Source organism: Empidonax traillii, unplaced genomic scaffold (genome assembly GCF_003031625.1).
Source record: "Empidonax traillii isolate 1590-97213 ecotype Southwest subspecies unplaced genomic scaffold, ASM303162v1 scaffold185:size1678824, whole genome shotgun sequence".
Classification (NCBI taxonomy): domain Eukaryota; kingdom Metazoa; phylum Chordata; class Aves; order Passeriformes; family Tyrannidae; genus Empidonax; species Empidonax traillii.
In genome coordinates this window covers 1,149,077-1,172,022 of record NW_020955378.1, presented here as the reverse complement: position 1 = coordinate 1,172,022, position 22,946 = coordinate 1,149,077, and the positions used below count along the sequence as shown (strand labels likewise).

General features: G+C 35.8%; 1 protein-coding gene across 2 annotated transcripts in view; it reads left to right on the top strand.

The window, feature by feature from the left end:
• The window catches only part of LOC114058718 (guanine nucleotide-binding protein G(i) subunit alpha-1), a 32,047-nt gene extending 19,418 nt beyond the window's left edge, over window positions 1-12,629 (top strand). The window contains exons 4-9 of one of the 2 annotated variants that reach the window (XM_027886296.1): window positions 3,752-3,909; window positions 5,420-5,548; window positions 8,248-8,377; window positions 9,389-9,542; window positions 10,479-10,693; window positions 10,795-12,629. In XM_027886296.1, coding sequence (XP_027742097.1) covers window positions 3,752-3,909; window positions 5,420-5,548; window positions 8,248-8,377; window positions 9,389-9,542; window positions 10,479-10,669 — 762 coding nt within the window. In that variant the 3' untranslated portion in view covers window positions 10,670-10,693; window positions 10,795-12,629. Of the gene's footprint in view, window positions 1-3,751; window positions 3,910-5,419; window positions 5,549-8,247; window positions 8,378-9,388; window positions 9,580-9,615; window positions 10,407-10,478; window positions 10,694-10,794 lie in introns of those variants that run through there. The other variant, XM_027886297.1, reaches the window with a different exon arrangement.
• Window positions 12,630-22,946: the final 10,317 nt, after the last annotated feature.

Below are 22,946 nucleotides of genomic sequence, written 5' to 3'. Positions count from 1 at the left end.
CCAGTCCTACCCCTGTGCTCTTATCTGTGATGACCTTGATTATACCCACATCTGGTCAGGTGGTGAGATGCTCAGAATATTTCTGTAAAATGAGTACAGTCTCTGCTGCAGTGCTGAAATTGATCCTCAAAGCTATTAGTTTAAATAGTTAAACTTAGTTCAGGATGTGTGCTTTTATCTCCTTTCTACAGAAATCAATGTCAGAACATGGAATGCTCACCAGTAAAGGTTTTGATGCAGGAACTTGTCATGTTGTGGTTGTCCTCCAGGAAAAATAGAGTAAGGGTTTTGCTGTTCATGTATTGAAATAAGTATGTAAGGTAGTCAGAGGGATATTTTGATCTAAGTTCTTTCTGTCACATTAGGGTGGAATTACAGTTTGGAAGGAGAGGAGGACCTTTAAGAAACAGTGTGCAAATTCTTCTTTCATGACAGTCTTGTGTTCATTTTATTGATTGCTTGAAAAGCAAAATTTATAAATGTTCGAGAGTATTCCTTCAGTAATCTTGTGAAATGCAGTATGTATGGTTGTCATAAGGAAGACAAACGTTCAGGAGATTACGTATAGTGAGTCATAAAGGTGTATCTGAAGTCTAAATCTGATTGGCAGTTAGCCAATTATAGCCATTTTTGTTATGTACGTATGTTGGTGATGTATCTTCAGTTGTAAACATAACTAGGAAAAGCTTAATTTTCATTGTTTATTCCTCTCTGCATTTGCTGTCATGTTTGCTGTAGTCTGCCCTTAAGACCCAAGTTTTTGAAGGCAGCAAGAATATCTCAATGCTTGTTAGTTTGGTATTTGTGCAGTGGAGTTCTCTCTGGAGTCTGGCAGTTAATGTTGCAAAGAGGCAGATGGTAGACTTATGTTGCTAAATACATAGTAAGAGAAAACGGAGGAGGAGTAAATTTAAGTGTTAGCAGATAAAATGACTAACAAGAAGATTTTGAGGGCTATGTTATATATGATGTCAGTTTGAAGTCATCTGAGTTTCTCGACTTCAGAGAGCTATATAAATGATGAGGCAAACTTCTGTCAGGAATAATCTTAAAATAGCCATCCATCCCTTTGCACTTAGTCAAGTCTTGGTAGTCCAAATTCTTTTTTTTCAGAGCATCACTGCTGTGGAACGTTAGTACTAGATTCCTGCCATTTGTTAAACTAGAAATGGAAAAAGTAATACAGAGCTTCTGTATGTCAGTCTCACTTTAAAAAAAAAAAAAAAGTATATTTATACCTCAGTTATTCTATTTTGTTTTGGAAAAAAAAGCTTGAAATTGTAACTCCTGGGGCAAAGTATTAAGTTCAGATTGTTTTGGGTGAATTTCTGAGGGTTTTCCTCTAAATGCGATAAGTTTGGAAAATCATATACTCTTATTTTTGTCATAGGACTAATGGTAAAGCAGTGAGTTAATGTTTTCTCTTTTCATGTTATTGAATCAAGGGAGCATGTGTTACACCAGCAGCTTCAGTATTGTCAGTCTGGAGTCTGGTCTGTCTTTGTGCTACAGGGCAGTACTTAAGTCAAAACTGTGTTTTGAGAGACATTTAGTGAATGTGCTTCAAAAGACTGAGGAGCACTTTCTGAATGTGAGATTTACTGTAGTTCGAGAGATGGTTAAATTAGGTTTTTTACATTACCTCATTTGTGAAATCTAGTACAAAATGTGTGATACCTAGAGAGGAAGCTGCCCCATTCTAGTTAAAGATACTAAAGAAAAAATATCAAGCATTAGTTAATAATGAAAGTAGGACTTGATCCTTGCATACTGCCTCACTTGTGATGTCTGTGGTAGTTGCCATCTTTAGTAAAAGGAGTACAGGCATAACAGAGACCATTTCTTAATGTTTGGTCTTTTTAAGAGCTAGAATCAACTCTCTTGTTTCACCTTCCCTTTCCCCTCTTGCCTGTTTGAGAGCATGTAGAGATCAGAGCTATTTGAAACCGAGTAAATTTTGTATGTTTGAAAGTGAGACCATGACAGGCATAAAATGACATCATCATTTGTGACAAAATTGGTTGTCAGTTTCTAAGCTGTTTCCATCATATGTTGTATATAGTTCTGTATATATTGTCTCTTCTTCTAGATCTGCTACTTTTGTGAGTCATAGGTTCTTGCCTTTCCATCCACAACATTCAAGACCAAAATTATCATTCAGATTTCTTTTATGCAGGCATATTGCTCAAATTACAGTCCCTGAGATCTGGCTTTTGACAACCCTTTGATCTTTAGGGCTCTGGCTTTTGTACGTAATTGTTATTGCAATCCATGGAGTTTTTATTATTTGTCCACAATTTGTCCTACGTACAGTAATTAGTATTTTTGTTTACCAAGTGTTCTTTTAGATTTCCACCTACTCTAGACACTTTCGACTATACATCAGATACCTGTTCTTCGTATGTGTACCTGCATCTGTATATATATGTTTAAATCTCTTCAAGTTTGCCTTGAGTTGACTGAACTGCAAGCTTTGTGTTTTCAGCCTGTGAAATTCAGTATTACTCAATGTATCTGTAAACAATTTTTCTGTTAGCTTGCATAAGCTTTGATTATTTAAGTCTACAGTGGACACTATCTTTGGAACAATCACTACTTAATGTGCTTATCCTGAGAATTTTTTTTTCCCACAGCTTAGTATTTGAACAGCAGAGCAATAGATTTTTCTACAGATTTGCACCTGTGTCTTCACTTACTGTTTTGTGGGAATAACCTTATGTGTTGCTTTTTTAAATCTTCCTCTTTCTTGAAATACTTGCAGTTCCCAGCTGATGTGTCCAAGTCTCCCTTTCTCCTTTCCAAGTTCATTGTTCTCTTTCTTTTAATTACTGGGCAAACAGTACACGCTGTGGGTAGCAGTGACAAGCCTTGAGTGTGATGATATTTCTGCCTGATGTACCTTGGCATTAGATCACATACTGCTAATAAACAAGGTCAAGCAGCTCCCCACAGCAGGGTATTAATGTAGATCTTCCCTCTACCCAGCAGCTGTCTTTTTCCCAGTGCCTTACAGTTCTAACATTAAGTTTCTTTGCTCAGTCAAAATTGGATGAAGGTACTAAACTGGTCAAATTCTGTTAAAGGGGAATGGTGGATTTACATCCTGTATTCCAGAGCCTCACTCTCAAAGCCCGTCACTATAAATAGTTTTAAAATCCAGCATTTGCTCTTAAAAATCTTGGTGTTTGTTTGATATTGTTTTACCAAGAAAATTTGGTCTCTGTAGAATAATTAGAGGTGATGAATATTTGTATCTTCCTGATACACAATTAGGGAAGTGATTTTGTCACTTCCAAAGCAGTTTTTTTGAAGCTTAAGTGTTTAATTTGTTATCTTTAGTTAATCAATATACATCTGCACTTCTGAAGGATCTAGTCTGCAATGTAAGCATTTTGTCCGGTATGTGGTATTTGATGAGCAAATATGGTTAACTTTAGGCTTGAACAGGAGCGCAAAATATGTTCCTACTCCTGTTTATGAAAACTTATTCAACTTATAAACTGATCAGAAGAAACTTCATCAGCAATGACAAATTTTTAGCATTGAAACACTTTGCTTTGTTGAAAAATGTGGGAATTGATATCTTGTGGAGAACACTAAAACCAATTGTTTATTTCACTTTTTTTTTTTTTTTGGTTACATTCCAATTTGCTAGGTTAAGTAACTCATTTGCTGAATGTAGTTCTTAGGTGATAATACATTGTTGTATTTCTCAATATCTGTCTCTGCACTCTCTGTTTACATCCTAAAGGATGATGCTCGTCAGCTCTTTGTGTTGGCTGGAGCAGCAGAAGAAGGGTTTATGACTGCAGAGCTTGCTGGAGTTATCAAGAGACTGTGGAAAGACAGTGGAGTTCAAGCTTGTTTCAACAGATCTCGAGAGTATCAGCTTAATGACTCTGCTGCCTAGTAAGTACTGTGTGACAGACAAGATTTTCTTGGCCTTCTAAGTAGTAGTTGAAGAAGTGTGTCATCTTTTGACAAATTCTGCTGCCACGTAGATGGAAACCACAGAAGTATTTGGACAAAGATACTGTCTGCTTGGGTCAAAATGCTGCAACTAGGCTTCGAGGTTGGAAAGGAAGAGTTGTGGTATAATGATGAACTTGTCGTGTTCTGACTAGGTATTTCACCCTCTTAAAGAAGACAAAAATTGCTTTAAGGTGCTTAAGTAGCATTTTTAATACAAAAGCATGACTCAAGTACCTTTTCAGTATCTGAACGTGTCCAGAAAACTTGATCTGAATCTGTATTACCAAGGATACTACTTTCATGTTCATAATAGAGTTTCTCCTATAATCCAACATTCCTGCATTTTCTTTGTTGATTAATGGTCTCTATTAGAAATGTGCTGAGCAAAGGTAACAATCAGGATGTAACTTTTATGCTAAGGCATTTCAGTAAAAAAAGAAAATAATAAGGAACTAAGGGTGGCAGAAATAAGACTGTGTGGCAGCAAGATATGGTAAGTCAGTCAAGGAAAGAGTCCACCAAGGGAGAGATAAGATGGTAAAGAATGGCATAGCAGTGTCACTGCTTATAGTGCAATTTTTTAAAGCTTTATAATTCTGAAGTAATTTGTAGTGTTTGAAGTTATTTCTCACTTTCTTGTGTAAAGTTTATTCAATATGGAGCACTTTGTTTGGAGATGAAATTACTCTCCTCTGGTTCCCTCCTGTGTTCTATTTTGTTGGTTTAAATATCTCTACCTCCAGTTTCATAGGAAAACTGTTCTTTTAGCCAAACAGTTGTATCCTTAAAATTGCTAACTTGTTACACAGAAAGTAGAATGTAATACCTTCCCTAGTTACTATGGGAACATCAAAGTAAGCACAAGTAAGATTTGTATGGTTTTTAGAAGCTCTGGTCTTGGCCTACATTGCAAGAATTTTGGCAATGAAAGCATACTATTGTAAAAAATATGTGTAATTAGAAATTCACAATAGAAAGTTAATTGTTATGTATAAGGCATTTTCCTAAGCACATTAATTCTGACCAAAACACTGAGTTGTTCTTTTCATACCTATTATCAAATCCAGAGTAATTTGGGACTTCGTTTACAGTTCAAAGTAACTGGTAGTTCATTAGGTTACAAAGATGAAGGTGTTCTTAGTGCAAACAACAGTGATGTACGTGGAACCATGTCTGCATTTTGGAATTTCCAGTTTGTAGTGCAATAAATTGCGTAAGTTTCTTTTCATCTGGAATGAAATGACTTTGTGTTTCTAAAGCTTATTTTGAAAAAAACTTGGAAATTTTAGTGAATAACATGTCTAGATTTTTTGTCTTATGTCAGAGAAAACAATTTTATAAAATTCAAGCACAATATAATGAATGGACCTAGAATTTCTCTAATCTTTGTAATTATTTTGTTACTATTTTATGAATAACTGAAAGCAGTATTTATTTTTATCTTTAGTTATTTGAACGACTTGGACAGGATAGCACAAACCAGCTACATTCCAACTCAACAGGACGTTCTCAGGACTAGAGTGAAAACCACAGGAATAGTGGAAACTCACTTCACTTTCAAAGATCTTCATTTTAAGTATGTAAATCTTGCAGCATGATTATCTGTCTGTTACAGTTTCTGTAGTTCCTCTAGAATATGCCTTTCAATGGTGTAATTTAATAAATTTGTCTAACCACAAGTTTGATTATTTTCCCCTCCATTTCTTTAAAAAAAAAAATCCTCATGCTGGACTCAATTTTCTGAAGGGATATTATAGTTCTTGGAATTTCAGTAAATGTTTTGGTTTATTGGAAGCATTTTGTAAAGATGCTTTTTATGTAAATTAAATCTATTCATCCCCCAGCCTGTATTGACATCAGGAGTTTCCCCAGTCCAGGTGCACCATCCATGGTGAAAGCATCAGAATAGTCTACCTCCTACTGATGAGGAAGAATGAGAAGAAAACTCAGTAAAACACACATTATATGACATGAAATCACATTTAGACTATGCAGAAATTGTTGTCAGCATGTCTATATAATATATTTTTTTAATATCTTTAAAGAAAATATTTCTTTTTCATGGAAATGTGTATCAAGTACTGTAGTAGGGATACTTCAGGACCATCATTGCTGTGGAAATATGTTGTTTCCCTGTTTTAGGGTTTAAGTGTACAAAATCTGTATTAATCCATAAAAGAATAGCTGACAAACGGGAATGTATCTCTTGAAAACCTGAGGAGAGTAGCCTCAGCCAAGCCTGAAGAGAGGTCTTTGGTATTCTGAGGAGCTCTTCATCTTCTCACTCACTTTCTAATGTTTCTTGTTCAGCTCCCTTTTGTAGATGGATCCAGACTGTACTGATTATCAGGGCTGTTACAGGGACCATGGGATTATGCTTCTGCAAAATGTGTAACTTTGAGACAGACCTGAAGAAGTATTTAGCTGTCAGTGTTGTACATTTAAACACCTGTACCTGTGCTTTAGGAGACAGGCTTAATGAGTTATTGGAAGGGCTTGAAATGTACTCTGATGTAACATTGAAAAGAACTTCTGGGATGAACCAAAGGTATGAAAGGCTTGAATATTGTAAGGCAAGGGTACATAAACATGACTAGCTGTGCAATATCAATTTCTTTCATAATCTTTTCTTTCCTGTTCTTCTGTGTACACTTAAATTCTTTGAGGTTGAGCCTCAATTCAACCTTCTCTATAAAGTCCTTAGCATAACTTTGATTTTTGATTCAATCCAAGAAGCAAATAGCCTATCTTCATCCTGTTTCTATAGACTATTCCAGAAGTTGAATCTGATGATTTACTAGTTTTGTCTTCAAAGAACACTTTTTTTTTTTTTTTTAGAAATGTAATTCTTATGGAAATTTAGCTCTTAGTATAAAGTTAAAAAGCATAGCATTAGAATGATAGAAGTAAGAAATAAAATTTAAGGTATTAATTATTAAGGTATACAGGTATGAAATATCTTCCTAGGGGTACAGCAATCACTAATTATTTGAGAAGTAGGAGTAGGTGGCTGCATTGCATTTTTATAGGGCAATATCCAAAGACTTCCTCTCAAAGATATCTCTGAAGGCAAGGAACACTTCTAAGGAATCTTTTTTTTATTTTTAAATTCCAACATGAATAATCTTTCAAGGCTTTTTTAACACAGCATTATCCCAATGTAGAGCATTAAATGGGCAATGAACGTCATCACACCCTAGTGTACCCACATAGAAGACCTTATTAGAGGTTACAAAGTTTCTGACAGTTTTTGATGAAAAAGGGGCTTTGTTTTACTTCTAATCTGTTTCCCTCTCTACTTATTTTCCTTGTGTTTTTTCAAATTAAAATGTAGCAACTTGGAACACTAGATTTCTAAAAATAACTGTAATTAAAACCCTTCAATTGCAATTTACCTACTTGTGTAGTACACTAACATTAAATTGGTAAGGTTTTGTCCATGTGCTCCACCCTTACAGTCTTACAGCTCAGGGGAAAACAGGAAAGGGGGATGATATAAAATACAAGTCAGTTTTAGGATACCTGTCGTATGTGAGACTTAATTACATTTCAAAAAAATGCATTTATTAGAGGGAAAATGAGGGTTGTTTTTTACTCTGTACCCCTTTTTTTGTCTTTTAAAATAATTTTGAAAATAAATGAAGCATTTAAAAAAAAAAAAAAAAAAACAACATTTAAACGTGGCCAGTCAAAGAATGGATTTAAGTTGTAATTTGGTTTAGAAGAGAGGGGTGCTGAACGTCACCAGAATTTAGAGTTGAGATCTAATATTTATTTTCTACACATTTATTTTGTTTTAATATTCATAATACGAAAACATCAATAATTAAGTCAGTGTTGCCTGTATTCAACTTCCTTAGTTCTGCATTATTTCCAAGTATTGAAAGACACCACTCTTCTCTTTAAGAATCTCACATTGTTGATCGGTATCTTTTATTAATTTAGACTTTTTAGTAAAGCTAACTCTTTATATTTTTATTTTTATAGATTACATTTAACTTTGTTATTAAATATAATATTGTAAATAATTAGTCTTGTTTAGCTTTCATCTTATACCTCATCATGTTCTCTAAAATGTATAGGAAGGCTTTTAAAGCTTTATTAAAATCGGTGTTTTTACTGAGAAAAATAGTAATAAATGTTGCAGATTTTTATGTCCTTTATAAAATGTTGTACTGAGACTTACACATCTGATACTTTCAGATATTATTGGTTAATATTCAGAAAGCTAGAGATTCCAAAGTTCATTCACTTCTTTGTGCTTCTGTTTTGCAGAATGTTTGATGTTGGAGGCCAAAGATCAGAGCGGAAGAAATGGATTCATTGTTTTGAGGGTGTTACAGCAATTATTTTTTGTGTGGCACTAAGTGATTATGACTTGGTCTTGGCTGAAGATGAGGAAATGGCAAGTACTGCAATGTTGAAGAAGGGAACAGTTGTTGGATAGAAGCTAAATAAGCTTGGAAGGAAAGCTATAAATATGCCTTTGCAGTATTACTGCTTTATAAGATGTGTGGTTTGTGCAAGAGGTCTCAGAAATGGTGATAGAATTCATGCCTTCAGGTTTCAAAGTATTTTCTCATATTCTCAGAAGGAATACTAAGAGACAAGTATTCTTTGCAGCTGTACTTTCATGTTTTAAAGGATGCATAAATTAATCAGGATGCATTGTCAGTAATAGACATTTGAGTCTCTTTAGGGATGCTAGAAGTACGCAGTACTTCTTTCTTGACTTATCTGTATCTACCATGTTTTGTTTTTCCTTCCTTCCTCAGTCTTCAGTTTTTGTTTCTTTCAAAATGTGTTTCTCTGATCTCAGTTGCAGAAATTTTTCTATTCCTTCTCCCTTCCACCCCCCTCTGCTCCTTTCTCTTCTTTCAAGGGTTTAGTCCTTCCATGTCACTGTGCACAGCATGCGTTTTACTGTCTGAGTGGTCTGAAGTGATGCTTGTATATTGTGTGTGAATCATTAACAGACTTTTGTGCTCTTCCTCGTGTTCTGCAACTTCCTATAAAATATAATTTGGGGAGGAAAGAGAAATAAGAAAACCTTCCAAGTCAAATGTAGTCAAAGAAGGTCATAGCTAGTATCCTGCTACTTAAATGACTGAAACTTGGCCTAAGTACTTACATGTTTGATAATTTGTCTACAGAGTTAAGAATTATGGTAAGAGGAAAAAAGCCTGTGAAACCTGGAAATGAGAAAAAGTAGTTGCTTAAACCCTGCTGGTAGAAGTGGTCTTTATGGTGGTCTTGGTCTCTCTGTATTTTCATGTGGAAAAATGTGATTTTGTTTGCTAAAAACTTAGTTTTGTAAATTACATAGTTGATTTGTAACCAATCAAAAAAACAGATCCTGAATTTACTACCGAAATCTGATAAAATACAAACAGATGTGTTTTTTTTCCAATTACAGAATCGGATGCACGAAAGCATGAAATTGTTTGACAGTATCTGCAACAATAAATGGTTCACAGACACTTCTATTATTCTATTCCTGAACAAGAAGGATCTTTTTGAAGAAAAAATCAAAAGAAGTCCTCTCACTATTTGCTACCCTGAATATGCAGGTATTAGAGGGGGGTGCAGGTGTCAAGTTGGTTTGGGTTTTTTTGTTTGTTTGTTTGTGGGTTTTTTGGTTTTTTTTTTTGTTAAATTACCTAGTTTTTTATGGACAAATCCTGAGTTGAATAACTCTAAGCATCTAAAATATTTATGTGAAATGAAGTTTAGGATGGGGGATTGTTTTTATGAATCACAAGTAAAATAAGGCTAAGTCTTTTTAACCACATGAAATAATGCTGGTCTGCTGATAATATGTACATGTTACTGCTTCAAATCTTCAGGCTAATTTATTTAACCCGTTCTTATTTCTGATGTTCTCTTGTTTTTGTACTTAGTTGTAAGTAGGAAACCCTGAGGACACATGAGAGTTTTAGTTGAACAGGGAGTGTACATACATTTTGAAGTAGGTGGCTTACTCAGGAAATGCAAAGCAAAAGAGGATGAATTAATTTGAACAAGTCATAGCCTTTTTATGTATCGTTTTCATTGTAACATCAAACTCTGGTACAGAAAATGGCATGTTGGAGGTAAGAAGCTTAGGAGAAATATGTGTGCTAAATGTCTCTAATTGTGTCTGGGAAAAACCCAAACCTTTTAAAAACAAAAAAATTGAAAGCAAGTAACGTGAATTAAGGAAACAAAATATCCTAATCTAGGGAACACTGATGGGTCAGTAATGACTTCTACCACCTCCTTTGCCAGTGAAGTAAATGGAAAGACTTCCTGAAGCTGGAATTGAATACTTATTTTTTATTCTTACAGATGTATCCAAAAGGTTTCCTTCAAGGTTTTTTAATGGCATGTTTAAGCAATGGTTGTGAAATTACTCCTCTTCAGTGTTAGGTTAACAGTTTCCAAGAACCACTTGCTTCAGAGATACAATATGTATGTTGTGCTTTTTCAGTTTGAAATCTGCTTACTGAGCAATTTTTTTCTTCTAGGGTCAAACACTTATGAAGAAGCAGCTGCATACATTCAGTGTCAGTTTGAGGATCTGAACAAGAGAAAAGACACAAAGGAAATCTACACTCACTTCACGTGTGCCACAGACACAAAAAATGTGCAGTTTGTTTTTGATGCTGTAACTGATGTCATTATTAAAAATAACCTTAAAGACTGTGGCCTCTTCTGAGAACAGACAAGAGGTGGTTAAATGGTAAATGACATGCCTGAAAACAGGACTTAGGCATTTGGAATATGCCCATGCTGTGTAAAACCTGCATAGATATACTTAATTCTCTTTCATTTTATTTTTAGGTTTGGAGATCAACTTCGCACAATTCTAATCTGATTCTTTTCAAGGTGAAAGAAGTACAAAATACATTGTGCTGAATGATAGATCAGTACTGTACTTGCCTGTTTTAACAGCTTTATTTATGTTTGTCTTGTAAATTTAAGTAATTAGTTAACACTGAGATGTCAGTTGATTGTATGTAAACTTACAATTGTAGTAATGTATTTGTATAAATGTTGAACGGAATATTTTAGTAAGTTGATGTCCTTTGAAACATTCCTCTAAAATTTCCATGTTTTCTGAAGATAGTCTTAGAGGAGACAGACACTTTTTGCCTTGGAATTATTTAAACGTCTTGTAAAATTAAATTTTCTTTTCATCTTAAGGGTGCATGATGCCTTATTCTTTACTTTTGTTGGTAATACTGTATATGGCGTTTGCTTTTTTGATATTTAAACAGCCTCATACACCTGCTCAGACTTAAAGAAACATAACCAATAAAACTTGTTTTTTGCCTTAAGTTTTGAAAAAAATCTTTTTATAAATTCAAGATAAATGCAAAGATTATTTTAAAATTTAAATGAAATTCACATTTTATGAAATCTGGGCTTGCAGTCTTTGCAGTGGAAATGTGGCAACGTTGGGAAATTGAAGTTTAAGGTTCAGCTATCACAAAAGGTGATGGAAATGAAAAGAGGAAGTTGTTCAAACTAGTCATATCAATAAAAAATTTTTTTCAAGTTGTGGTCTTTACTCAGTGGAGTGAATGGAAAAATTACCTTTGGTGTTTTTTAAATAGTTGGTTGGCAAAGGCTGGACTTCAGAGTAATGTTTTTTCTCCTTACTTAAGAATTAAATTCATGTTCTCCTTAAACATTTTGCTATTTTCTGATAATAAAACTAGTTTGATAATTTAATAACCATAAAAATACTGGGTTCTCCCACAAAACATGGCTAAGTGGCTTCACAGATTTCAGTGATTTCCTTTTGCATATAATAAGATTCTTCAGTATTTTGAATAGGGTGTTTAAGTAACTTAGAAGTGCTGATCCTTTAATTTCCTCTTTAATTATAATTAAAGTCTCACAGTTTCTTATAGTAATAGGTTAAAGAATATAATTTTCTTCTGGTTATGCTTTCAGTATGTGATTTGCTACCTTAGTTACGTATCATCCATTGCCTTATGGATAGTGCCAAAACTGATTTTTTTTTTTTTATTCCGATTTAAAAAGGAGTAAGCTTCTAATTGTAAATAAGTTGATGGTTGTCTTCAATGTCTGTCATCTAGAAAATACGAACCTACCAAACTTGGAAATACAATTTTCTATAATTGTTAAAATATTTCAGGCAGCTACAGTACACGATAAGTTCTTTGAGAAGTAAATAAGTCTTGGAATCTGTGGCTATTTTTCTATATTATATTAGCATTTATGTTCTTAGAAATGTTCAAAATATTTAAATCTGTGTTCTGTTGTTTAATTTTTATTGTGTCTGTGTTTTAGTTAGGCTTCAGCTTGAGTAAAACTTACCTGCACTTCTCATTCTTTAATGTTTCCTTTGTTAGGTACAGATTTGCTAAAATGTGTTTCAAATGTAAGATTAGAAAGGAGGTAGCTTATTGCTGGAGGTTGTTAAATATTGATACATTATGAGCTCTTTCAGCAGTTATGGTAAGCAATCTGTATATCCTGGGCTGCTTTTAATTGTGCTTTACAGTTCTGGATATGATTTTAAATCTCACTGAACTACTTTGTGGAATTGTATTTTCACCTACGTTCAAGTTGGTTTTTGTACTTAATGTAAAACAAAAATTGGGATTAATCAAATTAAATAAATTAAATTTTGTGCCTTGCTTGAAGGAAATGTTTTTCATTAAATGTGCTGATGGAAATCTTTTTGCATCCATCCTGTGAAGGTAGCTAGGGAGTAAAAATGAGAAGATAGGAAGTCCAAAAGTAAATTCAAAAACTTTGTGCTAGAAACAATAAAATAAAAATGAGAATAAATCATGTTTATTAATTACTTAATATATTTCCCTTACTATTGTTCCAACACCTTCAGTTGAAGAATTTTTGGAATTTCATAACTAGTGCTTTCTGAAGTATTTGCATCGTAATACAGAACAAAATTGTGCAATAATTTTGCTCGCTAATCCAGACAGAAAAACTTGTTTTTTCTTACCTGATGGGTGGCCAGTAGGTGTTTCCTTGTAGATGTGCTGCACTGGTTGATCAATCTTTGTCCAGAGATGAAAACTATCAGCCAAGGCCACTGCTCTAGGAAAAGCTACAAGAGGATTTGCATTCTGTTGTGAGGGGAACCACACACTTAGTTTTCACTGCAGCTTCAATAAGGCTCTGCTCCATCTCTGTTCCAGCAGGAGCATCCTTGTCTGTCAGAGCCCTGCAGAAAACTGGGAAAATGCTGCAGGTGCACCGCTGGCTGAGAAGGACAGTCTTGTCCCTCAGCAACCTGAGCCACCATTCTCTTCCAGTTCCCTGTTCCTCTCATTTCTTCATGTAGGGTTCAGGCAAGCTGCTTTTTCTTGCCTTACACAAGAAAGCTCCCTATTCTAGCTCAGAATTCCCTCAGGCTATCATAAATATTGTAAATTTAGTATATGTAAAAAATCAGAGCTTTATGGAGGCTTCTCCACCCCCTGTGATCTTGTGCACATCTGTGGTTGAAGTCTCCCAGTAAAATACAGCTGTCTTAAAAAATATAGCTATTTTTCAGGAGCTTAACACTGTGGAAGGATGGTTTGAAAAATTTGCTATTTGACTTCATGATGCTACCTACTGAATTAGAAGGAAACTTGAGGTTAAATGTTTAGTTACCTCTTAGTAACTAAAACAGAGTCCAGGATCAGAGCATGGGAACAATGTTGCATTTGTTAGATTACGGTTTCTGTTTCCATGTATGCAATTAACAGCTTCATGATTTAAATTCTACATAAAACCATAGGGAGCAAGAAAGATCCATCTGCAGCATGAACAGCATGGGGGCTAGCGTGCTAGAATTGGGGAAAATTAAAGGATAAGTGTCTGTTCCAAATCAAGCAAAAAGGAAACCCTACCACGATGCTGATGGTCCTACTGTGTGAATGTCTCTTGAAGTTGTTATAGTTCATATTAATAACTAAGATCCTGTGGGTCAAAGAGTAATGCCAGCATTGTAAACTTCAAATCCTTGACCATTGTAAAAAAAAAAAAAAAAAAAATGTGTCAAAGGTGCAACAAGAGGCTGAAAGCAGCTCATCCTTGAATAATTTATAGCTTGTGAGAGTGCACTCACATATGAATGAGGAAGATGAGACTGGTGAAAGAGGAACTTAATTATCAGTCACTGACTACACTAGTGCTTGTAGTTTTTGCAAAACTGGGGGGTTTTAATGAACAGGAATATTAAATTTCAGTTGCATAGATGCAAGACAACCATTTTCAGTTCTGTGTCTGGAGTTCTTGCAAAGAAGCTGGCTCAACATAGAGGAAACCAGGGGCAGAATTTCACTCATTCACACTTCCAGGTCATTTAAATATGCTGTATTTAAAAATGGCTGAGTTAAAATGCATTTATCAAGCTCTTTGCCTATAGTGTATTTAGAAGCAGTGCTTTTCAAAGTTGATCATAGTTCCAGACAAGATGTTTCTGGCTGCTTTGCTCTACATGTGGTTTCTTTCTTGTGGTAGTGAGAAGACTTTGACTGTTACCTGATGCGACAGAGATCAGGGTTATTGAGCGGTTTTATTGTAGGAAAAATTTACTCAAACTTAGGCGTATTTTTAAAGGTGTAATCAGTGGTTTGAGATCTATATGGGGTAGTGTATTGTACCATTTTTGGTTATGTTCCCTTCTGGTTTTAGGACCAGAAAGAGTTGAGCCCAGAGGGTAGAAATACACTTCTGCAGTTGATTTGTATTTCTGTAATGCCATGTCTCAATTCTGAAAGGAATTGCAGAGCATCTGTTACAAAAGAAAAATTTATGTGTGCAAGAATGTACCGATCGGAATGTGCTGTCTGAAATTTTAATCTTTTTAATTGCAATGGTACAAAAAACATTTAAGACTGAATATGTTGTCACTGGAAGTCACTGCAGTTTCACAGAACAAGCTGTTTCCACCTACCTTAGTCTTTAGTCTCCCTCCTTTTCTGCCCTTCCACTAACAGAGAAGTTTGGGGGGAGTTGCTGTGACTGTGCTTTCCCTCACAGGTTGTGCTGTTGTGCAGGCGTCAAAGGAATGGGTACCGTGCAGAATAGGCTAATCTGTACTTTCTATTGCAGATAAAGAACGTGCAGATGTCTGATGTAAGATTGTTATTATGGTAATGTAAGAATATGCAGATTAATTAGAGAATAAATGTACTTAAAACTGCATTTGTTTATATTGAAAAGCATGAAGAAAAGTCTAGGAAACCAGGAACCTGAGCAGGTGAAACTTTTCAGTTCTATAGCTTAGAGGTCCACAGTGATCCACAGTCTGATCAGAAATCCTGACAGCGTGACACAAACATACTTCCAGGAGGGTTTGTCCATTTGTCAAAATAAAGTAGCAGTTATTGGAACTAAGCCCAAAGAATAAACTATCAGTTTTGTGCATAATTTCATAACATTTTTTCTCAGTACCTATAACATCTTACCCTGAAAAAAGTACGCTGAGGTATGGTCACAAATTCTCATTCCTCCTCTGTTCCACTGTAGTGGTTCTCTTGAAATGTGATTAAAAGCACACAAAATCTAAAAAGTAAAAAAAAAAGCAAACCACGAAATCTGTTCTAAAAATCCTATGCAACTGTCATCCTGAGAATGTTACATAGTTTTGATTAAAAAAGGCTAATACTTGTCCTTTATGCCAGGATTATTTTTTTTGTTTTATTTTTGGTAGATTAAAACAAAGATGCAGCTATTCCCATTTTGATTCCATAAATCACAAAGTTATAATACCTTGTCTTAACTTTGATCAAGAGCTTTGGTATTAAAACACAGAATTTTCCCATGAGAATAATATTAACTTTCATTTGATGTGAATTGCCAAAACTTATATTTCTATTCTTATTAATAAGAATTAATGGTGAAGTTGTTAAAAAAACCTAAAAATCTGAAGTTATAAACTGCATAATTTAGAATATAAAATTGAATACCAACAACCAGAAAAAATCCAAATTCCATTCAGTGACTTTATTGTAGCCAACATTTGAACATGCATTCAAGATGGGAATTTGACCTGTGTGTTTTCTTAAGTTACCTGTAAATCAACAAGGATAGTTCATTACATCCAGTTTCTAATGATGACCTTTCTACTGTTTTTGATCTCTGAAAAAAATATGGTTTTAATCCTTCATAATTTTAGAAAGATTATTGAAAAAAACGTTGAACTTCTTAGAGACTGCACATGGAGATGAGTACATTTGATCAAGTTCTGATGTTGATGGTTAGAGATTCTGCCAGTATCATTCATAGCTGAGTTATGTTGGTTTGACTGAAATTATGTTAGGTTGCCTTGTTTTTCTGCTTATAACTTAATTCTTTGTAAAGTTCTCAGCCTTTGGCCCTCTGACTGTTTAAGAAATTGAAGAAGGTCATAAACTGTATCATCTACTGAGACAAAAAAATTTATGTTTGTAGTCAGTCAGGTGTATGAGATTAATGTTCTGGGAAAGCTTTAAAAGAAAATATTCGGTGATGAACTTCACAGCTCTGTCCAACATTTGAAGAAAGCAACTCTGGAAGAGTGTTGTGGCAAAAGGTTGTTGTTTGGTATGTTCTTGAATGTTTTTGGTGTCTGGCGCTCTAATGGAGAGGAGGTGACAGAGGTATGTGCAGTTGCTGATCTACTCACCTTTTTCCCAGGTGAGGCTGTTTGATGTCTGTGTGTTAAAGGCCCAAGCAGCCTGATCTTATATATGTTGAGGAAAAGGGTTGTGAGCTACTCAGAAAAAAAAAAAAAAACAACAACAACAACAAAAAAAACCAAACCAACAAACAAAAAAAAACAAACAAAACAAACAAACAAAAAACAAACAGGAGGCAAAAAGAAACTGGAGAGGAGAGAGGTAACACTCTCCCACTGGAGTAAATAGAGGCGAGGGAAGAGGGAGACAGCTGGTTTTCTGATGCCTGTTTAGTTTGTTCTTGAATGCTCTCAGGGTTTAATACAATTTTACAAGTAGAGATGATGTATTTGGGTGCTGCTAGGAGACAGTTGTTGGTATGTTGTACATTTAATCTTGAAGTGTGTTGTCCTATCCAGATTCTCAGTCCTTCAAGCTCTATCTTCCCCTAGTTAAAAGCCATTCCAGAAAGAATAAAATGCTAATATAGCTGCAGAGTAATAGTTTGCTGGGAGCCCCCGGTGGTCCAGGGGAAAAGACACTGCACTGTCACTGCAGAGACCCGGGTTCGATTCCCGGTCGGGGCCTCTCCCTGGGCAGATGGAGCTCGTTAGCCCGTAAGGCAATCCATCTACGTCCTGAGGACCTCCCTGCCACTGTCCAAGCGTGCTTGGCCCCGGCAGATGAACCTCAGGATTAAAGGGTGGGCTCAGTTCCACGCACACTGTGTCTCACCTAAAAAATCCAATGCGCAGGCTGGAAGGTGGAAAGACCTTCCCCGGTTCTTCGTTCGCAAAGAGACTGGCCATCATCAATAGTTTGCTAGTTTTGAATGAGGTTTTTTCTTCAACATGAGAAATTTTAGTATTGTAGCATTTCAGAGATGATCTGAAGGATAAATTGTGACTGTCAAATGAGTTTTTTGGTTTTTTAAATATTAAAATGCAGAGATAGGGACAAGCTACTTAATTTGACTTCATTCTTTCCCCAGTAAATGTGCGAAATAAAGATGAATAGAGCACTCCAAGTGCTCTGTATGAGCCTTCCCAAGACCAGTGCTGAAATACAACATTTCCTTAGGCTGTAAGAGAAACAGAATGAAGTGTTTGTGTCTCCAGTGGAATTGTAGCAAAGAACTGACAGCGCTTCCTGAAGACTGGTGTTTTAGTCAGTACACTGACAGTTGACATCTTTGGCAAAGAGGAAAGAAATACTGGGATGGTATCAGTAATACAGGACCCTAAACTGCTGAAGTACAAGGGTTCAGGTCTTTTGAGGCCAAACTGTGATAGGTGCTGTAGAAGGCTTGTGCACAAACTGACTTTCAGAGAAAGCTTTGAAAGGAGTTAGCTGTGCTATCACTTTCAAAAGGACTGTAGAAAGCAATGAGCAGTTCTGCTAGAAATGCGTAATTTGCTTCACTTAAATGTTCAGCATCTTAAGTGAGTTGAAAGCATTTGTCAAGTGATCACTGTCAGCTGGCACATAGGAGTGTTTTCTTAGCCTTTGACTAGTGCACTGTAGGTCAGTTTATTTAAAACAACAAAACTTGCACATCTAAGAAGTACAGAATCACAATCCCGAGGAAATGATTAGCAAAATTAAAATTGCGTATTAGGTAACCAAAGCTTGCATTCTTTTAATAATACTTATATACATTGTCATGTTATACCACCATTTCAGAAACTCATAAATGAGGTAGATCTCTGCCAGGTAGCGCTTCTCATTGCCATACTATACACAGAAGTGAGGGGATGATGGCACTAATAGTATTTTATGTAGTTCAGTTGCAAGGATGTTCAACTGGCAGCTGGGACACTAAGGTTCAAACTCAGTATGATTTTTGAAATACTGAAATCTGAGAAAAGTCCCCTGGCAAATGGACTAGTAAATACTCTGTTGTTTTTACCTTGTCATGGTAATTTAATTTCTCTTTATGTAATACTGACTTCTCTCACCTACAAGGGATAAAATGTGTATCACAGTTACCAATTCGATTCAATCAAATGTCTGCATCTTGTACTAAGTAAAGTAATTTCAATAGAAGGTCTCAGAGCAGGACCCTTACTCAGATCCTTGTTCTGAACTGAAGCAGATGCTGAACTTGTTTGTCTGTATCCTGAAGGACCTGAGCCAACAGGACTCTTGTGTGAGAATGCAGCTCTCCCTTCTCTTCACCTCTGCATGGTAACAAAATCAGCCTTTCAGACCTGACCTTTTCCCTAGATACCGTCTTCTTTATATAGTTGTCTAATTCAATTTGAAATTAATTTATTGATTGTTTTTTCAAATACCAGCAAACAGGAAAAAACTTGGAGAGCTCACTTAACACTGATTGTCCTTTATCTATCTCTTTTTTGAGATGAATGGACTTAGCCTGAGGAGACTTTCTGTACAATGCATGTGTTTTTAGTCCATTTATTACTGTAGTTCTTTTGCAGCAGTTTCCATCTCTCCTTGTGTATCCTGAATTGCAAAGCTATTTTTAAGTGAAAAGGGTTTAAAAGTGGAAAGCTTTTTTTTTTTTGTTTTAATTTTTCTTTTGCTATGATGGATGGGGATGGAATACAAAATGTGTGTTTTGCTAAAAAATACCATTTTGAATCATCTCAACAAGCTTCAAAATTTTCCATTGCCAAAGCTTAAATATTACTTTAGGGGTCTGTAGATTAATGGACAATTTATTATACTGTTTTTACAAAAAAAAAAAAAAAAGGCAGATTGAAAGAAAGAAATATACATTATCATAGGCTCAAATGCCAACACTCTCTTCTGCCTCTGTGCCATTTCTGGTCAAACTAGAATGGTTAAGTGATGACTTTCACTGACTCATGATGGTATTAGACTAGAGAGAGACAGACAAAAATCAGAATACTCTGTTCATTCTGGAATAATTCAGGTAGCACACTGAAGAAAGGCTGAATGATGAAACAGGACTGCAGGATTTTAACTGGAGAGCGTAACACTTAAATTCCTGAATGAAGGTACGCAGCTTCCTTGCAAGGTAATTGTCGCTTGCCTGAATTGATTTTAACTAAAGGCTGCTGTGAAAGTATTTCTTTGCCTCATGGTCAACCAGTATTCTGCTTTAAAGCCATCTTTGCTGCTTTCAGAAAGTGATTCTTAGGAATTCAGTTTTCCAGTGGCCCAGGAGGTATAAGTTGGACTTCAGAGGTGGAACTTTCTTAAGAGCTTTATTCTGGAAGACAAAATAGTAGAGTTAATGTGTCTATGCAGGCTTCTGTGCCTTAAACACAGCAAATTGATGTTTATAGCATTTCATTATTCCAAAATAAGGTACTTTGTTAACCATTGTATCAGCACACCTCTTCACACTATTCTGAGTTAGGTGCCCAGTGCTGCTGAATTCTGTGTGTGTGCTGATGAGAAAGAGATGACATGAGAAGTGTGGTGAGAAGGTACGGTCATTTATCTTCCTTTACCTATTATTCTTTAAAATCTGATATTTTTTTTTTTTTTTTATTATTTCTGTAAAACAGCATGGAGGGCATGCCACAGAGCACGGTAATCATGAAACAGCATAATCATATTTTGAGTCGCAATGATGAATTTGCTTCTGATGCCAAAGGCTGTAGATATTGGAGAAGAAAGAGCCAAATGACAGAACTCAATACTTCTGTGGGATATTTGAATAGTTTTGCTCAGTGGGTCTTTGCTTTAGATCTGAGCTGGCTGCTGCTCACTGGAGGCTCAAGAGGCAGGTGGGTAGTTTTGTGGCCTTGGTAGTTTGTAATGCTTTAAAAGAAATTCATACTGTTTTTGTTGCAAAGTGTTCCATCATAACTCTGCCTTTCAGCTCCAGTCTTATGCAATATATGGAAAATGCCTTAAATAACCATCTTACAGCTTTTTCATTGCTCTGCTATGGTTTTAAGTATTTCATGGGTCTAATTTAGAGGAGGTCTTTTTTTCCTTCTGTGGTTTTTTTTTTTTTTTTATTCTCTTCTGTTGTTGCACTCTTCCATGTTCTATAGCACTGCAGCTGTGCTGAAGATACTGATAAAAAAACCACAAGTACTCATAGTCTTGCTGATACAATGATTATTATGGACCACAATAATTGCTTCTTCTACAGTTTAGAAATGTCATGCGTGTTTTCTTTCTTTCCATTTTGGGACTGTGCTTGAAGCCCTGAGTGCATTTCAAAATCGCTTCTTAGTGAGGCTTCCTGAAATCTCTCTGTAGCCTAATCTGGGCCATTAGCTCATGAAACACACTTTGGTGAAAGCTGGGTAGTTCCATGAAGCTGTGACAAGTTCACCTTTCTACTTACTTACAGGGGATTTTCCCCCTTACTTATTTATCTAGAGCTACATTAAATGCACTTGCCAAGTAGTGCATTGATTTAGGGGGATTTTCATTAGCAGAGGAAGGTAACAGGAACTGCAGTAAGTGGATCTTGGGGAAGAGGAAACAGCTGGGGATGCCAGTGCCTGTAGGATTTGTTATAGCTGAAAAAATAAGATTTTAATATCCCTGTTGTGAATGCTATTTTTAATGTTCTCGAGAGGATGCAGATGGAAAGAGGCTATCAGATCTGCACACCATGGAAAGATAAAAGAATAAGCCCTTTTAAAGCAATAAATAATCCTTATGGGTAGGTGTCTCTTCTGTAGCAGTCTTCATATGATGATCATATGGACATACATGCAGCCTTTGGCTGTCTTCCATGCAACTCCTGAACTCCTTGTATGTATGATCGAAGGAAGATTTGGCATCTGTTTCTGAGCACTTGCTGTGTTGTGTTTTTAAGTGCTTTATGCTCAACTGTAAACTAATGATGTCTTTATTGGGGTTGGTACTTTTCAGTCACTTTTACCCTGATGTTCAAAAGAGAACTGGCTGGCTGCTGTTTTAATGATGGAAGACACAGTTGGTCGATCTGACCCAAGGCGCTGGAGTGCCAAGTGTGAAACCATGCTGAATGGTACATGAAGCCATGATGATCAAGGAGGATTTAGAGGACTGCCAGAACCAGACTTTCTAAATCTTTCCCATTTAAACTGAATAAACTCATTCTGAATTGGTAGTTGCCTCATTTCCTAGACAAATACCTGCTCTGACCACGAATGCAAAATCCTTTTGACTTTGTTTCCAGACATGGTCATGTGAGGTGAATTATCTGAAATACCATTTAATGGGAATAAGACATGGGTAATATTCAATTCCCCACAGTTATTTGGGACAAGTAAGAAGCCATTCCACAAAGAGAATCACAGCTAAAGGAGTCTGCAGCCTGTGCAGCGGCACATCATGATTTACCAGTGGGGTTGGATTTTACTGCAGGAAATAAGCTTGAGAGGTGAGCCTGATCTGGAGAGGGATATGAATCCTTCTCAGGAAAAAGGCTCACAAACATCAGAACACATCCCTCAAAACCAGTATCAGAGGTAGGGAATTTCTCTAGCAGAACATGCTGTTGCTAGATTACAACAGTGAAATGCCCCTGACAGTGCTGCTCACTGCTTTCCTGACAACATGGACTGGAGTTTTTTTGTGTTCAACTTGTTGTCCCACACAACTGAATTCTGCTTCCACTAAGTTAGAGGATGAGCAGCTAACGTAATGCTGACTTAACCTGTGATGACTACAGAACGCTGTGGAGGCTGGTAAGTGAGGTGGACAACCACCTTTTTACATGGCAGAACTTCTAATGGACATTGGTTGATGGTTTAGGTGACATAACCTTTTAGCATGGCATTTGGTCCAGTGGGCATTTAAGGTGGTCTCTGTTTAGTGTGATGCAATTAGATCCAAATGCTGTCATAAACAATAACATTGTGTAATACTATCAAAAAAGGTGGTTCTACTATATATTTTAAAATACCCCTTTTATTCTGAAATAAATTGTTTTTTTATTTACTACATATGAGTATATAAGCAATAGTATGTACAGTACAAGTGAGAATGGTTCCTCTACCTATAAGACATACCCCTTGCCTGACGTAATGTGCTGTCTTGTGTTTAAGATACTTTTTGTAAGATCAACCTGCAACTTCTTTTCCACTGATGGAAATGGCATGGAGTATTACGCTATTACTGAAAACAGAGGCCAAACCTGACTTTTTAGGATTTCTCAAAGACCATTTCCTGACATACTTCATTCATTATAATAAATTTCATACTCAAAGTTGCATGTTAAGGCAGAACAAGTGAATATGAGATGATCATATTGAGCCTTACTCTTTAGGATGTCTCTAAAACTGCACTATTATCCCTCAGCCATTTCTGAGATCTGGTTCTCTAGGCTGCAGTAATATAATAGAGACCATTTATTTACTAGTTAGTTATCCTTATGTTCTGGAAAAGTACCGAGCCTTTCTT